The 22,275-nt window shown below is 38.3% G+C and overlaps 1 protein-coding gene across 1 annotated transcript in view; it reads right to left on the bottom strand.

Annotated features, from left to right (window-relative positions):
• The window catches only part of LOC134754229 (angiopoietin-related protein 2), a 170,469-nt gene that overhangs the window by 16,794 nt on the left and 131,400 nt on the right, over window positions 1–22,275 (bottom strand). The window contains exons 2-4 of the mRNA XM_063690401.1: window positions 18,548–19,669; window positions 18,142–18,364; window positions 978–1,109 (exon numbers count right to left, since the gene is read on the bottom strand). Of these exons, the coding sequence (XP_063546471.1) occupies window positions 978–1,109; window positions 18,142–18,364; window positions 18,548–19,669 (1,477 nt within the window). The remainder of the gene's footprint in view (window positions 1–977; window positions 1,110–18,141; window positions 18,365–18,547; window positions 19,670–22,275) is intronic.

Below are 22,275 nucleotides of genomic sequence, written 5' to 3'. Positions count from 1 at the left end.
ACTTTCGCACTTACGTACTTGTTAGAGCGTGACACGTATAGACAGCCGTCCATCTTAGCCCCGCAGGCCGCAGGAGCTACTAACACATACAGTCTGCTCCAAAGTAAAAAATCGTAATTTGTTAATTTCTTCGTAACCGCTACACCGGTTGTTATGATACTTTGTATACTGGTTCTAAATACCCTGATGCATATGTACATACTATGTACATTTGGGCTGTGTTCAATGGCTAGGGACAACCTGTATAACGTATCTTAGGCTATATGCAACTTGACTGGTGTTTAAACTTCATCTCCATTAACTTTGAGCTTCAATTATATTGCGTAAACAAATACGTATTTGAAGGACACGGACATCGGTCTTGTCAATCAATACGATGACCTTCATTGCGAAATGACGATGCTAATCGTAGTCGTAAAATCGATAGCACAACATTCTCGAAATTTACAGACCGATTTCACCCATTGATAGTTTCTAAATAATGGGGACAGGAGGCATGATTATTCTTGATGGAAGCTTACTTTACAAGGTTAATAAAAATACTACGTAACTTTAACATTTTGGTACCTATTTGGTTCTTTAAATATTTGGCTATCATTTTTCTTCATAGTATTATCAAACGAAATGAAATAAAAAATCCAACACTTGATTAATTGGAATGTATAGGAACAATAAAAATATCTAATGATGGACGTTCCTTGGTGCAGGTACCTTAATTGACGCCGTATTCAGTAGGTAGGTAGGTAGGTACCTAGGTACCTACCATCCAGCTCAATCACTAGTCGGCGCAGTTTAATGTATAAAGGACCTATTCGGAAGATACTGACTAAGTTCCAGTTGCACTCGCTGTCACTTAAATAGGTACTTACGGAGTATAAAGGACAAAAGTTAAAATCCATACGTTAATATTGTTAGTAATGAGCATTGAGCGTGCCTTATCCTTAAAATAAAGTAATTCTGCGTGAACGTGTACTTACAGTCCAGCCACCATCAGCGACGTTCTGTTCACAGTATACTTTGAGGAACCAGTAAGTTGTGCCCCTAATTTGTAAGTAGTAGACTCCCGACTCCCGCATACCTGCATTCAAGAGGTCCACACAAGAATATCCCTGCAACGAATGAGAAATCGCATTATAAATCACTAATCTTTAATTGTTGATATCATACGTAAATAATTAGTTATTTGTGCAACAAGAGAGGAAAGTTGGTTTTTCTTGCGAGTGTTTGTTTTGAGTCCCGAGAAAGCGAAAGATTTTAAGGTAGAATCTTGAGCGTAGCGAGGGACTCAAAAACACGAGATGTAAAATAACTTTGCTCTCGTGTTGCACACATAATTTTTCACCTCAGTAGTGAGAACATATTAAAGGTTATAATGTATTTCGAATTACACAGAATAAACAGAAAAAATAGTTATTTGTTATACAAGGGTGCAAAGTTGTATTTTACCCGCGAGTGTGGAATTGAAACACGAGCAAGCGAAAGGATTCTATAGTTGAACCACGAGCGAAGCGAGTGGTTCTAAAAAGGATTCCTGAGCTTAGCGAGTGTTTTAACACACGAGAAGTAAAATACATTTGGACCCGTGTGTAACACAAAACTTTTCCCCTCACTATAGCGAGGAAAGTGCAACATCCACAGGCGTTAGATCATCTTCATCAATGGAATCACTCATTTTTTTACGATATTATAACAAAAACTGGAAATTCTGTATTTTTACGTGAGTTGTTAAGTAAAAATATTGTTGACAATGTTGACATTTCTGACGTATGAAATGTCAGTGATGCGTTTTGAAATTGCATCGACTCAACTTGTGCGTATTATATTTAATATCATTATTAAAAAACAAACGTTTCTTATGGAAATTTAAGGTTTATGACATAAAATCATTAAATAAAGCTAAATTAGGTATTTTTTTATTAGATTCTCAAACCATTTGTTTAATGATAATTAATATCAAACGAACCATTATTACGAGCGTTTTACGTTTTGTTATCTGTCAAGCTACTTAAACACGCACCATCCAAGGTCAAATTACTTTCCCCACTAGTGGATAAAATGCGTTTTCCCCGCTTGTTTTAAAGGATAAAAGACAACTTTCCGAGCTAGTGAGGGGAAAAAAGTATTATAATATGTACGATACGATACGATACGATACGATACGATACGGGACCGGACCGGACCGGACCGGACCGGACCGGACCGGACCGGACCGGACCGTACCGTACGTAAAAAAGTATGAAGTTCATGGCCTTCACTAAATTAAAAACCTACATTGTTTCACTCCCTGGAGTGAGGAAAGTCGCACTTAAAGTAGGCTTGTTCGAGCTGCTGAGGTGAAAAGGTATATGTATATGTAATTGACATTCGGGCTTTAAGCAGGACAAAATTGGCAAAATTTCATAATTATGTATGAGTTAGTAAATATTCATAATTCGCTTTGAGCCCCGTAAATTGATACATAATATAGGTGAGTTGTCATGGCACAACATTTTCGATATGGCATTTTTCTTTAAATTCGCAAAAGGCTTTTCGCAATTCAAATTTCGCAATTCTTTCGCACTTGGTAGGTATGCTTTAGCACTTGGTAATAGGTATGCTTTAGCACCTACGAGTGAAGAGTAACTAACTAACTAACTACTGCACACAATACAACACTAAAAGATGAGACAGCACATCGACTGACACACGACATCACTGAACTGGGTTGTTGTTTGACTCAATAAAATATGTAATAAATAGAAGGTGACATAGCTTATCATATCGCTACTTTCGTGATGAGTGGCGATATTGTAGAATTTTGCTTGGGCCTGACCATAAAACCATAATAATGTAAAAGTTGGGCCATCCTTGGGCAATCTACGAACAAGAATAGGAACGAGATCGCAATAATGCTTTCTCCCTCAAACGCATATAAAATTGCGTTCCGTATATTAGCTTAGGTTGGCACAACGAGGTTAAGACGAAATGTTTGACAGTTTTTCTGTGATATCAGAAAGTTTCAATTAAGCTATACGACACGACTGTCATTTTCCGAGTCGAATACGGGCCCGGAGCGTGCGTCGATCGCGGCTTTCTTCCGCGGCACGCTGGCATGACGTGCCGGACCGCTAACTTCCCCTATTATGTCTGTTCATTACACATGCGGAATTTGTCTCTATGCATGATAAAAGCTGTGTGTAATTTTTTTTATCAGTTAATAAAATACTCTGGAGTTATATGTATATTATGTATACACTACAATAATGTAAATAAGCACACTTCTATAATTCATCATGTAACATATAAAGTTAAATCCGTGTACTCGTACTTATTTTTAAACTTGTTGAGTTGGTAAAGTAAAATCCAGTTAATAGCTTTTTCTTTCAAAGTAGGTGTAAGCGCTTGAGGCAAGAATAGCAATGTGTAGCGACAGCCCATTAATATCCCAATGGTAAGTTAGTAGTTAAATGGTTTATTTGATGTCCAAATGTGTCAGTAGCATCTCAGTGTTAGTCTGAGAGCAGATAATTATTCTTTTGGCTTTAGTTGCGGATTGCGCAACGCTGTTTGCAAAGACCTCGAGCTTTCCACATCACACTTACATCTTCACATGCTTAAGTTCACATAGAAAGTATTTGAAGCGTGAGTGTGATATTACCATTGTTTTAACCTCACTTTCATAAGAGGAAAGTGACCTGTAGGTATGTATAGAGGCTGAGATTAGAAGAGCTCAACCATACGAAAAACCGGCCAAGTGCGAGTCGGACTCGCGTTCCATGGGTTCCTTGCCGCCCTCGGCCTTCCGTACATTACACAATTTAAACAATGTATTTTTATGTGAAACGTGAGTGAAATATCTTTAAAAAACGAGTAGAGGTCGGATCAAAGACTAAGTAATTAAGTCCGACTCACGCTTGACTGCACATTTCTGATAGGTTTTCCTGTGTGATATAGGTAAATAACTATTTTGTGTATTTTTTTCAAAACTTTAGACCCACTAGTTTCGGAAATAAAGGGGGGGGGGGGGGAGATAAACTATTTATCCTAAAATTATAAAAAAATGTATTTTAGATTCTCACAATGAGCTCTTTCATTTGATATATAACACGATATAGTTTGTAATGATATATAAATTATGATAAATGGACCACATACACGTACTGGATCAAATAATTGAAAAATATGTAGAAAAACAACATCCACTATACTTAGCTTTTATTGACTACGCCAAAGCTTTCGACACAATATCCCACGCTAGTATATGGAAAGCTCTATACGAATGTGAATTGCCGTCAGAAACAATCGAACTCATTCAAGATATCTATATAATAAGAGCGTTAGTCGAGCGAAATTGGACAAAACTGGTGCCGAAATACCTATTCGAAGAGGTGTAAGACAGGGAGACCCCTCTCTCCCACATTATTCATCACAGTTTTACAACATATTATGAAAAAAACTCGATTGGTCAAGAAAAATCATGTCCAACAAAGCTCATAGACCTATTTTCGTCGAAAACAGACAGATAGAGTATGTAGAGCAATATATGTACTTAGGTAAACAACTATTTCTATCAAAGTCTAGACACTGTGACGAATTAGAAAGACGTATTACAATGACGTGGAATAAATTCTGGAGCCACAAGGAAGTCCTAAAATCTAACATACCCTTAAGACTAAAAAAGAAAATTTTGGACTCGTGTCTCCTACCTTGTCTTTCCTACCCAAGCCAAACATGGATATATAATGCATATACGAAAAGAAAAATTATAACTTGTCAAAGGGCCATGGAGCGGAGCATCATGAACCTAAAACTTAGAGACAAACAACGTCACACGGTTATAAGGGAAAAAATAAAGTTATCGACGCACTATCACATTGCAAGAAGCAAAAATGGAAGTGGGTTGGCCACGTCGCGTCGCACGAATGAACAACGAAAAATGGACTAAGAGAGTCACTACATGGGCGGGACCTCCCGGTAAAAGAAAGTCAGGCCGCCCACTGGAAAGATGGGCTGAAGAACTAAAAAAGTTTGTCAGCGACGACTGCATAACAATAGCCCAAGATAGGGAAATATGGAGTAAAATGGAAAAAATAATTAAAAATATTGTATAAAATCGCTACCGACTTAAACATGCATGTTAAATAATTTGATAATATTTTAGGTAGACAGACAGACGCACGAGTGATCCTATAAGGGTTCCGTTTTTCCTTTTGAGGTACGGAACCCTAAACATAACTATAGGTACAAATAATTATACAGAGGGGTTCTTCAAAACAGGATAGTGTACAGGTTTTTAAAGGGTCGGCAATGCGCATTTTACATCTTAGGTGTTGCAGGCTTTCATAGGCTACGGTGACTACTTACCATCTTGCGGCCATGCTTGTTTGCCACCGACATGGTATAAAATATATTTATTTTTTCTTTAAAAAAAATAAAAATATAATCTTTCTTTTTAAATATAGTTTTTCTTATATATGTATATTTAATATCTGGGAGACCGAGCTTCGCTCGAAAAATATATAAATACTCAGAAATGCGCGTTTTCCCAGAGATAAAACCTAGCTAAATCGATTTTTCGCCCCCGAAAACCCCGATATAGAAATCGAAATCGAAAATCGTTAGAGCCGATTTCGAGATCCCCGAAATATATATACATATATATGTGAATGAACGGTATGCATAAGTTGCAACTTATTATATTATAGCTATATATATCACCGGTACCTACCTAAGCGCACCAAAGAAAACCCAGAGCAAATGCAAATTACCTTTAAGGTACTACATTAATTTTAACTAATACCTATTCGTGTCTACCTAATGGTACGAACAAATCGTATCTACTTACTGCTTATACAATGATATCGCAACGTAGTTAGTTATTACTTAACTATGCCTATTTAGAAAATTATAGTAATTAAATGCGGAGGGCTGCTTTTTGTCGTAAAATAACGGAAAGAAAAGGTAAGTCGTGGGTTATTTTCATTATTGCTTGGAGCGCAGTCGTCACGATTCGACTGTTTCCTGATTATATACATTGGAATTCATAGCGAGCCGAGTTTATCCGAGTAAAGACAATATATATCTTATAAATGCAAAAAAGATAACTAAAGTTTAGATTAAATAACTAAGACTGATAAGTATGGCAAAAGCTTGCCGCCTCGCGGTTTGTCGACTACTCGTACATCGGTCAATTCCTCAGGTTAGTCGTAACTCTCAAAGGCGATGTCTGAGGTCAAACTTTATGTAGGTATTTGGATTCGGGCGTGGTTGTGCCTTTATGTTCTTCAAAAATAGCCAGACACAGTGTAAGTATGGAACTTGCGGAAAGCCAGACCTAAGCCCTCCTACGTGTTCAACGCAGCTGGCCAACCTTATTGTCACGCGTGCAATAGAGTATTTAAGAGCAAGTTCGGCCTGGCCAGTTACATCCTAGGACACGCTAGACAACGTCCATAATGGTTAGGGTCGCCGGCATCGAAAACGATGAGCAGGACTATAAATATATATAGCACTTACTATCTATAGCATGCATAATTACATTAGATTACATTTACTAATGATGTTTTACGTGCGAATAAGATTTTTTATCGTAAAATACGCGTGGAGTTTGCGTGTCATTCATGTATTGAAATTTAATAAAAAACTGTTATCTGGCCCCTATTTCACCACGGTGACAGGTGCGACAATTGTCGAAATCTTACTGACGTCACGCATCCATAGGCTACGGTAGCCGCTTACCATCGGACGGGCGGTGTGCTAGTTTCCCACCAAAATTTTAATAAAATAAAATAAACCATTATATCGCCAATTAATAAGTACTTGGTGTGGGATGCTACCTGCGTAGACACACTGGCACCGTCCCACCTCCAACGGACTAATGTAAAAGCGGGCGGAGCGGCGGAAAGCGCCGAAATTTTAAAACGTAATAAATATAAGAGCCTCGGTAGAGAGTATCATTTCGTTCCATTTGGAGTTGAAACTCTAGGTCCATGGGGTCCCAGCGCGCATAAGTTGTTTGCAGAAATCGCGAAGCGTCTGGTTGACGTAACTGGTGACCGAAGAGCTGGCGGCTTTCTCGCACAACGTATCAGCATTGCGATACAGCGGGGAAATGCCGCCAGCATCCTTGGTACAATGCCTCAAGGGCCTATTTTAGATTTAAGCTAGTTATTAATTTCGTTTACGTAGTACCACTGTATATATCTTGTATCCTTACATTAAATTATAAAAACTATGGAATATAAGTACTTATTTTGCGAAGCTAATGACAATTGTCACAAGAAACACGACAATTGTCACGAAATTCCGACACAGAACTCATTTCCTGTCAAGAATTAACGAAAATTCTTTTAAATCTTGTGACAATTGTCATCATCATCGTCATAAACTTGCCTGTTTTTGCCGATATAATAAAGTTTTTTAAAATAATACAATGATGGTGGCAAACAGGAATATAGCCCGCCCGATGGTAAGCGGTCACCGTAGCCCATGGATGCCAGTGATGTCGACAATTGTCGCACCTGTCACCGTGGTGAAATTGGGGCCAGGAATAAAAGCGAACAAAGTAATTTTAAATTTTTGAAAAAATGTGGGTAAAAAAAGATGCTTGACGAATTTTTTTATCAAACTTGGCCGGACAAACGTCTGGACTATAGATTGATAGTTTATATTAGTAGCTGTAGAACGTAATACTCGTATTATTTAAGTAGTTATCTACCTACTTAACAACTATTTATGACGTTTTTTTCATTTTGAATTGGGTTAACAATAATTTATTAAACACACATGCGAGAACTGAATAAACCTGTATTAAATAGTTGCATCACTTGCCACATAACAGCAGTTCACGTACTCTAAGAACAATAAACTCGCTGTAATCATTGGTAACTGTCGATTGGTGGGAACAGCCGGTTTTTGCGGCGCCGCGCACAAAGCAGCGGAAAGCACTGTTTAATGCACATGAACCAGATTTACGTAATAAGCCGAGCCCGATGCAACTTTTCTCGAGTGGAACTTATGTAGGTACAACTACCACGCCACGTTTAAACATACCTTTAAACCTATGCAAATAGGGTCTGGCAATTATCTGAAAATTCGTTTATACCGTGTGGTGTGGCATAAGACGTAACAGGAATATGTAAAAGTCGAATAGGGTATTTGACTGTATTTAAAATAAATTATTTTATACCATGTATGAAATAAAGCACCAGGAAATTAATAAAGAAACGTGGACAGCAGTTATTTTAGACACAATTTCTGTTTTAATAGTACTATGCCTTATGGGAAACGGTCGAAGAGATAGTTCAGATCCGGAAACCTCTACCAAATTTTAGTATGTTGTTGGGCATGGTACTGTGTCTCCAAAACTGCCGGGAGACAGCGGCGCCGACCATCTACTTCAGCAGAATGACGTCATCAAAATGACTCCCGCCTCGTTGCGAATATTGCATTTTGTACCCAAACTATGCATTGCACATACACGAGTGGGGTATTAAACGAAAGCCAATAAAATATTATATATTTCACTAATACACTATGTACCAAAATATACAATAGTTTAAGATAAGTAACAAATAATGGCGTCACACATGTGACCGCTGCCGAAATTTGCAAAATCTAAACTATACCATGAGTCATACATACACGTGTACTATATCAAACGAAAGGTTATTAAATATATTATGATCCGTTAATACATTATTTATAAAAACTGTATATTTTAGGAGCTACAAACGAAGAAAAACCAGTTTTTTTGAGAAAAGTTCGTGTATATATATTTTATAGCTCAACTAAAAACGTTATAACAATGTTGCGTCTAATATAAAAGAAACCAGTTATCCAACTATAACGTCACAGCTTAAATTTTTAATTTCTGATAAAAACTGTGGAAGTTGTACAAAAAAAACTAAAGCGCGCCAACAATTCTACCTTAATGCGCTCATATTATGCAAAGAATAGTTCTAAATATGGGGTATTAAATGAAAGAACATTACATAAAACACATTAAAACGATACTTTGGAGTGGAATCATAATTTATAATTTGCGATACAGCGGGGAAATGCCGCCAGCATCCTTGGTACAATGCCTCAAGGGCCTATTTTAGATTTAAGCTAGTTATATAGTGTATTTTTTATTAAATTCTCAGACCATTTAGCTAGTTATTAATTTCGTTTACCTATTTATAAGTTGAATTTGTTTGATAAATAAGCAAAACAACGGTTTCTTTTCGTATCTAATCTCCTCCTTTGAAAGTCGGTTAAAATTTAAGTTTTGTGCACCTGGGCTACAAAGGCGAATTAACTGACGCCTCATTTATCAAAATCAGTTCAGTAGTTCCATGTAAACAGTAAATCACACGTAGACAGCAAATTCTGCCTATTTCTATTGTCTGGCAAAAAACACTGACTTCTGTAACACAGGTTTTTTACCTAGCTCAGAAGTCAGGGATACTTCAACACCTATTTTGTACTTGCTTGTCAATTTTTTTTTTTTAATTCAATTTATAAATTATGATTCCACTCCAAAATGTCGTTTTCATGCATTTCATGTAATGTTCTTTCATTTAATACCCGATAATTAGGACTATTCTTTGCATAATATGAGCGCATTAAGGTAGAATTGTTGGCGCGCTTTAGTTTTTTTTGTACAACTTCCAGTTTTTATCAGAAATTAAAAATTTAAGCTGTGACGTATAGTTGGATAACTGGTTTATTTTATATTAGACGCTACATTGTTATAACGTTTTTAGTTGAGCTATAAAATATATATACACGAACTTTTCTCAAAAAAGTGGTTTTTCTTTGTTTGTAGCTCCTAAAATATACATTGTTTTTATAAATAATGTATTAACGAATCATAATATATTTAATAACCTTTCGTTTGATATAGCACACGTGTATGTATGACTAATGGTATAGTTTTTTTGTCAAGATAATTAAAAAAAAAATCATATATATATATATTTATATTGTATAACCAACAGGTTTTTTTTTTTTTTATTCCTTGGAGCTTGGGACGGATGTTGGTGTGGGATGCTACCTGCGTAGACACACTGGCACCGTCCCACCTCCAACGGACTAATGTAAAAGCGGGCGGAGCGGCGGAAAGCGCCGAAATTTTAAAACGTAATAAATATAAGAGCCTCGGTAGAGAGTATCATTTCGTTCCATTTGGAGTTGAAACTCTAGGTCCATGGGGTCCCAGGGCGCATAAGTTGTTTGCAGAAATCGCGAAGCGTCTGGTTGACGTAACTGGTGACCGAAGAGCTGGCGGCTTTCTCGCACAACGTATCAGCATTGCGATACAGCGGGGAAATGCCGCCAGCATCCTTGGTACAATGCCTCAAGGGCCTATTTTAGATTTAAGCTAGTTATTAATTTCGTTTACGTAGTACCACTGTATATATCTTGTATGTAAATAAATTTGTGAAAAAAATGGTATAGTTATATTTATACAAGGAGATCCAACAGCTGTGACATTAACATAAAAATTTATTGACAAAATTTAATACTTTGAAAGAATCTTATTTTATAATACAAGAAATATAAAAAAAATTAAACTAAAACCCGTTCTGAGCCATGCCGGGTCCAAAGGTCCCCATCACACTAGCAGTTATAATTTAGATTTTGCAATTTTCGGCAGCGGTCACATGTATGACGCCATTATTTGTTACTCAGGCAGTATAGAGATTGTCTCCCAGCAGTTTTATGATCCTTTTTATATTGCTAATAACATACTAGAAGCTTATGCGGATTATCCTAAAAATGACCAATTTCGATTTTTTTAATTTAATGCATTTGTTCTAGCAAATCCCTACATTTTGATGCATAATTTTGAAACTTTTGGTCTGATTTTGATTATTTTGATATCATTGTATGGCTTGAGACATTAGCTTTAATTTTGTAGTACATTGCTTTAACATCCGACTTTTGGTTTGGTTGAAAAACCCAAATAATCGAAATTTGTTTTTCATCATTTTTATTTATTTTTAAATTTCTCTTAAACTATTGTATATTTTGGTACATAGTGTATTAGTGAACGTGTATGTGCAATGTATAGTTTGGGTGCAAAATGAAATATTCGCAACGAGGCGGGAGTCATTTTGATGACGTCATTCCGCTGAAGTAGATGGTCGGCGCCGCTGTCTCCCGGCAGTTTTGGAGACCCAGTACCATGCCCAATAACATACTAAAATTTCGTAGCGGTTTCCGGATCTGAACTATATTCCCATAAGGCAGTGCACTATAAAACCCGTATAAACTATAAAGAGTAGGTAATTTGATTGTGACGTCACATGCTAGCATTCCATAGTAGCAAATTCATTTTGACAGTTCGAAAAAAGAAACTGATTTGACTAGTAGGCAAATACCCTATACCTACTATAATTCCGAATCACAATACAGCTTTAAGTATTAGCCGAGCCATATGCGACGCTACCTAACTAATCCACTGCATTTTTATCAGTCCACTGCGATTCAAGGATTTAAAAGTTGATTGCATACCCACCGTTGCGTATGTATGTACAGTTCAGAGCAGAATGTAGAGGTCGCAGTGCAGGGCGGTAGGCTGTATGCTTGACGCTATAAATTGCTTTAATACTTGTGACTGTATAATAATAGCAAGTATTTAGTAATGTCCTATGAGTTGACAGACTACAACTAGATAAACATAGATACACAGCTTGCAACGGAAATAATATCCGTCAAAGTATTTGCCAGTTACTTATCCGAGAGGAGACAGTTCGTAAAATACGGATCGTATCAATCAGAGCCGTACAACACACTCTCCGGCATAAGCAAAGGACCGAACCTAGGGCCGTTGCATTTTAATATTTTAATTAATGACCTGCCTAATCATGTAGTATGCTCTGAAATAATGATGTTTGTTGATGATGTCAAATTAGTAAAAATTATAAACTACGAAAAAGATTCAAAGGACCTTCAAAATGACATTAACTCGGTATATTATATAGGTGGAGTAAACTGAACAAACTCAATCTTAATATTTAAAAATGCGAAATGATGAGCTTTACTCGGTCCTCGGTCGTCTTCACCGCTTCATCACAGATACACCTTGGGCGGAGACGTAATAACGAGTCGCCACGGTTCGCGATCTGGAAGTTCTGTTCGACACGCAACTTAACTTCCGAGAGCATACCCTAAGCGTGGCCAAAAGAGCAGCACAAAAGTTAGGCTTTGTGTTACGCAATTCCCAATATCTGACATCGACGGCTGTTAGAGCCCTATACGCGGCCTTGCTTCAGTTCAGTGTTTTAGAATCAAATGCCACAGTCTGGAACCCACACGAAGCAAAATATAGCCTAATATTGGTGAAAGTACAAAAAAAGTACCTACGGAGTTTGTACAAGAAGCAATTCACGAACTACCCTTATCTAATATTTATCTATACCCTAACGTTATTTCTTCTGGGCGTCATGTGGTACGAATCTCTGGAAGTAAGGCGATATCTAGCGGTGTTTAAGTTTGCACTAGGTATCATACACAACAAAATAGAGTGCACGGGTCTGGTCGAAGAGGTGGTTAAGCTACTATTACTTATTCTGTGGCTATACGCTCCCAATGCGCGGTCCTGCCTGCGCTCAGCGCCTCTCCTGGCCCGCCCGCCCGCGCGCACCGCTCTGCTGCGGCACTTGCGGCCAGGGACCGGCCCGCTATCCCTTATCGGGGTTTTATAAGGGTATTGCATAAGGCTTAACTCACCATACCCTTTGCCAGACGAAACCCTTTGTTTTGGTTTTAAAAACCCTTATATAAAGCTACCACATTTGAGTAATCGGTAGCCCAAATCCCCTACAAAACCCATATCATCCGCTCACCAACACCTTGCATATTGCTTATAAGGGTTAGCCTTATAAAGGGCTTCCCTTTTAGCATATAAGCGTGCTAATTTAAGTCGTCTACCTTGTTCATAAAGCACACATTACTTCGAATCCGAGCGATCATCAGCGGCGACGGCGGCGTTCTTTGACTAGGCAAGTATTTTCTTTCCTTTTCATACACTACCGTAGATATATACTAATCCTGCCTCTTTCACGCAAAGGGAAACCTTTATAAAAAGCGCTTAAAGATAAGGGTAACCCTTATTAAGAGCTAGCCTTATTTTTGGTTAGCTTTTCGGTAAGGGTTAGTCAAAGGTAAGGGTATGAATGGGCTTGCAGCTCAAAAGGGAAAGTCTTTCAATGTGTTAGCCGTGTTTAAGTGTCGCCCATTGAAAGGGTTTTATCGCGGAAAGGGTTGTCCGGTCCCTGCTTGCGGCACGCGTAGTGATGGGCAGCGGTAACATTCCCGCTACCAGTAAGTTTCCATTTGGGAATGTTACTAGTAAGTTACCAATGTTACCAGTAACATTCCCAAAAGCCGGTAACATACGAAACTGATGATAGTGATGTCTTATATGAGATAAAATAAGGTTCGAAACTTATTTTTTTGTACAACTTACTCAAAAATATGTCCCATAGTTCTTAATTCGCTGACATAAGAGGTATGGGATCAATTTTATAAATTTGGTATACAGATAGTGAGTACCAGGTACCGGGAAAGGACATAGGATACTTTTTATCCCAGAACTCACTCCTTAAGGGGATGGAAAGGGGAGTTGACATTTGTATGGGGAATCAATAACCGCTGAACCAATTTAGATGAAGTTTGGTATGGAGATAATTTGAGTCCTGGGGAAGGACATAGGATAGATATTCGCGAGCTTGGTTTCCGCAACTCGACGTCTTACTATTGCGCCTATTTTGCGTGAGGGACATAGGATAGGTTTTACCCTAGAAATCAACCCTAAAGGGGGTGAAAAGGGGAGTGGAAATTTGTATGGAACCCAATAAAACCGATTTAGATGAAATTTGATATGGAGATAGTCTTAATTGTTGGGGAGGGTGTAGAGTAGTTTTTATTCCCGAAGTAATCCTGTTCTCTTCTCCACTCTTCTAACACTCACTCAAAGTGCCGCTGGTAATGTATGATGGAGGCAGCTCAAGACCTGGAACACCTGGAGTGCTCCTGGGTGCAACGGGTCAGGGGTAACAATCGCTCAACGTGCTGCCGGTAGTATACGATGGATAAAGCTCAAGACAATGTGGAGTGCTACTGGGAGCATAGGGTCAGGGGTAACACTCGCTCAACGTGACGATGGTTGTATATGATGCGGAAAGCTCAAGACCTGGAACACCTGGAGTGCTACTGGGTGAAACGGATCAGGGGTAACACTCCCTCAACGTACCGCTAGTAGTGTATTATGGGAAAAGCTCAAGATCTGGAACACCTGGAGTGCTGCTGGGTACAAAAGGTCAGGGGTAACACTCGCTCAACGTGTCGTTGGTAGTGTATGATGGAGATAGCTCAAGACCTGGAACACCTGGAGTGCTACTGGATGTACCTGATGAGGGTAAAATTCCTTTAATCTGAAGTTGGTAGAGTATGCTGTAGGCAGGTTAAGTTCTCCAAGACCTGGAACACCTGGAAGTCTGCCAGATGAAGCAGGCGTCTGACCAGAGCTACCACACGCTTAACGTGCAGTAGATACTGTTTGCTGTAATCAGGTTGAACTTTCCAAGACGTAGAACACCTGGAGGTGACTTCCCATGGGTCACTCGGTGCCTGCAAGACTTTGGTGACCAAGTTTCTGCTGGAGACGCTGCTGATCTCCCACCAGGGGGCTACCACAAGCTGAATGTTCAACGGGTAAAATTTATGCAGTAAAAAGGGGTGAAAGTTTGTATGGGGAAACAATAAATCTAGCTGATCGTTTAAAAATAAGCTACCCAAATTACTAATTCCACGCAGACGAAGTCGCGGGCAAACGCTAGTATTTTATATAAAACTGTGATCATTATTTATTATCCGTTTACTCTACTACTACTACTCTAATTTCAAATTTAATTAATTAATATAAAATCGAAATGTTACCACTTCAAACGTTATACAAAACTAGCTTTTGCCCGCGGCTTCGCCCGCGTGATTTATAAATCTATGTCGTTTTGTCTGATGTACAAGGTGCGGGGGAGGCAGGGGAAGGAGAAAATATGGTTTTATAACGACTTACAAAAGATGGTTTATATGGTTCGTAGGTAGAATATATATATGTACTTACGATGTTTTTTGCATTTTACTTAGAATGGAAACCTAAACTTATAAGAAGCAAAATCCGTAATGAGTACATTCAAGCAGCAAGTTTCCCGATGACTTACTCCTCCCGCCCCGTCCATCCCGCCGCGCCGCCCGCACTCGCCTAGGTACCGATTGACGACGATCGAGATGGCACCAAATACAAATTTAAAAATCTATTAGGATAACGCGGGTCTCCATACCTCAAAAGCAAAATTAGAACCCTTATAGGATCACGTGTGGCTGTCTGTCGGTCCGTCTGTTACAACCGATTTGCTCCGAAACTACTGGACCGTTTGAATTGCAATTTGGCACAAATACGAGTACTTTCAAGAATTTTCATGAGCACATTATTCAATTTCAAAATCGATGCGATTTTCGTAATTAACGTCCCAAAAAACCATAAAAACGACACCCATATTGATATTTAGACATTTCAACCCCATTGCACCCCAACAGGGGAGATGGTTTTTCACGTTCGTCACGTTGGATTTTAAAATCGTTCTTGTTTTCCTAATTAGCGACCCGATAAACCATAGGAACAATACCCATGTTGATTTTCAGACTTTGTCACCACATTTCCCCCTATCAGGGGGGAATTTGCAAAAAAAACCTGTAACACGTATTTATTCATTTATCGTTAGGAATACTCCTGTGAAGTTTCGAATTTAATAGCCTAACTAATCTTGTTTCCCCATACAAACTTTGAACCCCCATTTAACCCCCTTGGGGGGTGAATATTGAAAAAATCGTTTCTTTGTGCACCCCTAGACCTTATAAGAAACCTACATGCCAAATTTAGAATCTCTAGAACCAGCGGTTTGGGTTGTGTGTTGATATGTCAGTCAGGCAGTCAGTCAGTCAGTCAGTCAGTCAGTTTCTTCTTTTATATATTTAGATGTTGATTGGTTTATTCTAATAATTAAACTGATTTATACACATATTTTCTTTTACTTTATACAGTTAAGCATTATTTTAATCATTATTTCCAGATAGTAATGTTCCCAGTAACTTTGGAAAAATACCTGGTAATATTGGGAATGTTACCGGTAACATTGGGAATTTACTCTCTCAGAGATTCCGTGACTATTTTATGACTGTAAATAATAGCATTATTATTTACTTAAGTATTTAACACGAAAAAAGCATATACAATTCTAATAATTTTTTCAAAGTTACTCAATGTTACCGATCTGGGTAATGTTACTGGTAGCATTACCGGGAATATTCCCACTTTTGAGTAAGTTACTGGTAACGACCCATCACTGGGCACGCGCCGCTCTCGACCGCACTCTCTGTGCTCAACTCCGTACTCAACGTAGACCCGCAATGTGATCTGTTTCACTCTAAATGATATTGCTTAATTGAAAAATGTATGAGATTAATAGAAAAATCCTGATGTGACTACTGCTATTTTTCAATTACAATGTACTGTTTGTTTGTTACAATGTAATGTTCGACATATATTAATATTTGTGACGCTTTGACTTGTTAGCTGTAAGTTACAGATGTATATTTAAATAAATAAACAATCCGTGCTCATCACTGAATAAATGCCCTTACCAGGATTTGAACCCAGGACCATCGGCTTCACAGGCAGGGTCACTACCCACCCACTAGGGGTTCACAACCTCTTTCCTTTTACAACTCAACAGAGGGGCATCCTGATAATCACGGTTTTTCAATTTCATACATCACCTCACCTGACTGCTGACTGGCTGACTGCAAAGGAAAAGTTCTTCAAAATCAAGGGCCTGACACTCTTTGATAGAGAAAGATAGTCTTATTGCGATTCCTAGATTAGATTAGATTAGATGATTTATTTCATGAAAGACAATTTACATAATAAGTTTGCATTAATGTCAAAAATATAATAGTTCATTATTCGATTCTGTCTGTCTATCTGTAGTGTGATATGTTTATGTATGTATGTATGAATATATATATTTATTGTATATATTACATTTATGCATGTATTGATATTGTTATATATTTAGTTGTGCTGTTTTTTTTTTTTTTCCTGTACTCGTTCTCCATTTATTTTTGCTACCCTTATACATATTTCTTCATTGCGCTAATTTCTACTACCTGAAGGTTGTCTGGAAGAGATCGCTTTTAAGCGATAAGACCGCCTGTTGCTGCTTAGTTTTTTATGTTAATTTGCTGTATTTAATCATGTTTCATTGTGCACAATAAAGAATATTATTATTATTTGTATCTCCTTCGATATCACGGGCCTATAAATCCCGGTCTTTTGATAGGCTTGCGTGGGGATATAGATCCAACACGTAGAGGCCCCTTGGAGAGCTTTAATGTCATGTAGAACGCCTGCTGGAACCCGTTCACAGGCACAACAATAGACACCCATGAACCGGTCGCAGCAGGCATTGGGACTATTGCAGAAAAAGTGAACAGTATACCGGTCTATGGATTGAAGTTTGGGTGGACAATGAGACTGGGCTATTGTAAAGAACTCCGGACACCTGCCATAACAATTTATTATTATTTATTATTATTATTATAAGAATTTCTATCATGATCGTCAAAATAAAAATAAAAATATAAGAGGAAAGAGAAAATAGTGCCATGCTTTGTTGCGAAATACCGAAATTAGTAACTTACAAAATATGGATTGTAATATCGTCCGAAATATATGTTTTTGTTTTATTAGAGTGAAAGAGAAATAATCCTATGCTGCCCAAATTTTAGCAAATTTTATATGAATATTCTTTCTATTACCCCCGGTCGCTCGGTGGCGCGTCTATAACTACTTGTATATACTATGTCTATGTTCAAAATCAAAAAATTATGAGCTCGTGGTGACGTCATGAAGAAATAAAAGTAACGTATAGGTTAGGTCAGGTACGCTACCTAGTTATGTCATTCGCTCGGCTATTACATTTTAATGGTGGCACGTTTATGATTGATTCAACGATAGAAATGTAAAGGCGCACGGTATAGGTATACGAGTATCAGGCAGGTACAACCCATAAATATTAGGTAATTATAATAGTTTATGTAACATAGACTCACTTTCACGTCTTTATAGTTGGCGACGATCTCCGAGGCGAAGGTGTTATTGCCGATGATGGGCTTGTTCTTGACACTCGGGAAGATAATGCCACCCTTGCGGCTGGAGGGGCGCGCGCCGGCCGCCGCGCCCGCCGCCGCGCTCGCGGCCGCAGCCACGCCCGCGCCCGCGCCCGGCGGCCCAGACGGCCCCGGCGCGGTGCTCGAGCTGCTTGGAGTGCTCGGGCTGCGTGCGATACAACCATTAGTCACAGTAGACGCGCGCACAGCCGACCACTAAACTCGCTAATGCGTAACAATATCTATAAGGTCAATGGTAAACAATCGCTTTGCAGATTCGCTCGCAGATACTTACTCGTAAGTTTAATTCTAAGCTGTATTAAGAGATAATTGTGAGGAAAAATGTCACCTGTTGACAACAGTGGAGGTGGGCATAGTGGTGGCGGCGACGGTGCTGGTGCTGGGCTCGGTGGCGGGTTCGTCGGCGCGGAACCTGTTGGGCGCGTACTCCACGAGTCGGTCGATGGTCGGGTCCAGCAGCAGTTCTGCGGGCACCGGTCTCTGAGCCAACGTCGCTACATCATCTTCTTGTTTTTTTAACCTTTTCTCAACCATGTCCAAGTTTTCTATTATAAGATTGGTTTTTACTCGTAAATCGTTGTGAATTTGACCGATAGCCCTTTCTTGCCGTTGAGTTTGTGTCAGAAGTTCATCCGACTTAGGAACCAAATCATCGACTGAGCTTTTGGTTCCAACGACTACATCCCATACTTCGTCCATTTTTTCCGATACACTCATCATGGGAATAATTTTATTAACTAAGGTATCGATTTTACTGCCTTTTAGGGCCGGAGCTGGCGTGCTAGTAGTTGTCCGATTTTTAAACAGACTGTTAACGTTGATAGAAGCAGTTTCGGGTTCCACTATGGCGGCATGCACGTCGGCCATCATGTACAAGACCTTACCTAAATTTTCAGATACGAGGTTAATATGAAATTGTAATTTACGATCGACAGTCGACATTGATGTTCTAAGCTGGTCTACTTCTTTTGTAATTTCATTAATAATCTCGGTATTCAGTCCTTTAGCAATTTCTATAACATTGAGGCTTATGGGCTTTTTTTCACTCGCTTCTGCATTGATATCGTCCACGGGCAGGAAGTTGTTATCTATTTGGTTCTTTAGGCCAACTAATTTTGAATCAATGTCAGAAACTTTTTGATCCAGTGATTCTAGTTTCCGGTCTAGCAGTTGAGCATCACTAATTCGATTGACTATCTGTCTTCTAGTGCTAGTTTCAGTGAAGCTCTTTTCGTCACCTTCAGGAACATGACTAAACAGTTTTAGGTCGAGATTTCCAAGTTTCGAAATGATGGCGTCCGTTTTATGAATGTTGTCATTTACCCTCGAATCGAGAGCTTCAATCCTTCTCATAAGATGCTCTACAGCCTTGTCTAAGTTTTCAATTCTTTGTAATTTTGTTTCCAGTGTGCTTACAATGACTTCAAATACATTGAAAATATACTGCTCCCTGAAACAAAAGAAATTGATAGTGAATAAAATAGGTTCAGGTTAAAACATAATGTTTAAGTTACAGTAAATACATTTTAGTAATAATGTTATGTTATGATCTTATGGGTAGCATTATGGTGGCAAGGTGAATTTATAAGTCGGTGAAGTTAATTTAAGTTCCATACAAGTGTTATTAACTCTAATTAAAAATTCTAACTAGCATTAGTTATGCTAATTCTCCGCCGATGCTACCACGAAAAAAAAATAGCTAACTAACTTTTTAAACAATTAAGACCAGGTAACCAGTAGACGAAGCCCCACGAACGGGGCTTCTATTTTCCGCTCTGACGAAAGGTACCAAACGAACCTCTAGAACCCCCTTTTCTACCTAACCTATACGAGTTATGCCCTGACAATTAAGCTTCTGTTTCGGTTTACGAAATAAGAACCAAAATAAACTTAGGCAATAAGATAATATAAATAAAAATATGAAATCAGTAGTTAGTAATGTTAGTATATACAAGGTATAACAAAAATAGTGTTGATCCGTATTATATGCGGTATCGTGTTCTGATTAGGAAGAAGTAGAAGAAAAAATTTATTGAAGGATAATCGGGCAGTAGGCCTAGCACATGATTGGCGCGACAGTATGTCGCCGCGAGATATACTACCCGTCTTTTTCAAACTGTATTAATTAAAGAGGGACGGGTAGTCTATCTCGCGGCGACATACTGTTGCGCCAATCATGTGCTAGCCCGGCTGGTAGTTCAAGTCGGCCAACTCTCCATACAAAGGCCAAACATTTTTTGGCGTCAAAAGATTTTCTTCTACTTTTTTCCTAATCAGAATACGATACCGAATATGCCCTTAAGAGGCCGGTGTCGATTTTAGTCGCAAAAATTTAAAATTGATAGATTTAGTCCGTGAAATTTTAGACATTTTGTTACCTAATTGAAATAACAAGTACTGGTTTCTATTAGCACGTCTTCTTATCCTACCTTTTATCAGATTTTTTTTTTAAAACAGACTCACTAAATTAGTAATGTTTGCTTTTCTGATGGACGTTTAGGTAAACGCGCGTAAAGCACTGATTTTGTCGCTCTTATTTGTAAATTTGGTAAAGTTTGGACTGCTAAATATGGTAATTTTGTATTACACATATCCTGTACTTGACGTTTATCAGACTACATTTTTATTATTATGACTTTGAAGTAGTGTAAATGAAAGTTAGACGAAATCAATTTTCTTCAGAAATTACTTCAAAACAAGAGATAATTTCTCTGAAAATCGACTTAATTTCAACGTAATTTTGATACTTAAACAATCTACAACATTTGCTGAAACTATTTTTATACATCAATTTGTATAATTTGCCACCATGATTTTTTCATGAATTTTTAAAAACTGCCCCTTCTCTTCATGCATTACCGGTGACGCACGCTCGCGACCTCATTATTAAAAGGCAAGATGAGAAGACGTGCTAATAGAAATCAATACTTGTTATTTAGATATTACGTAACAAAACGTGTATAATTTCAACGACTAAATCTATCAATTTTACATTTTTGCTCCAAGATCGACTACGGCCTCTTAAACGGATCACCGCAATTTTTTTTAACACCTTGTATATCTCGGCGGCAGATCGTAAAATCGGGTATATCCTTCCCCGGGACTCAACTATCTCTATACCAAATTTCAACTAAATGGCTTCAGCGGTTTAAGCGTGAAGAGGTAACACACAGACACACACACTTTCGCATTTATAATATTAGTATGGAAGGATGGATTAAGCGGCTATACTTTACGGTTTTACAACATAACAGTGGAAAAACAGCTAAATCACGTATGATGCCGTAGATTAGACTAACAGTTAAACTCGATCAGCTGATGCATTTCCGCCATCTTGCCGCAAACGAAACTGCGAAATCGCTGTGAAGGGATGATATTCCTAGGCAGATCATGAAACGCCGGCATTTCATGATCTGACTGTTAGCGACCACTAGCCATATCGACTATCGTGCAAATTTCAAGGGTTTCAAGTGGAAAGATAAAATATTAATTATAAATTAAAATTATATTGTATTAGGCGGCTATATTTTACAGTTTAACAACAAAACAAAATACGAAATCAGCTAAATCACGTATGATGCCGTAGACAACTAACAACTAAACTCGATCAGCTGATGCTTTTCCGCCATCTTGCCGCGAACCAAACTTACGACGAATACATTGCTCCTATCAATCTGCCGCCTCTTTTATAAGGCATATCGTGATATGCCTGGGTTAATCTTAGTCAGATCTTGAAATGGTGACGCTTCATGATATGCCTAGCAATATCTCGATCAAATTATTTTAGGATGCGCCCGGTATGAAGCTAGGAATATCAACGAATGCATTGGTCTGATCGATTTGCCGCCTGTTTTATTAGGCAGATCGTGATATGCCTGTGGGTTAATCTTAGTCAGAACATGAAATGGCGTATCATGAAGTAGGAATAAGAGTTTTGAATGATTCACGGTTAGTTTCACAGACTTATTTTGACCGTGATTACCTTTTGTATTGTTTATGAGCTCCCGCATAAACAATACAAAAGGTAATCACGATCTATCCCGGTCAATATAAGTC

This window comes from Cydia strobilella, chromosome Z (genome assembly GCF_947568885.1).
Source record: "Cydia strobilella chromosome Z, ilCydStro3.1, whole genome shotgun sequence".
NCBI lineage: Eukaryota > Metazoa > Arthropoda > Insecta > Lepidoptera > Tortricidae > Cydia > Cydia strobilella.
This window is presented reverse-complemented; position numbering and strand designations above follow the sequence as displayed.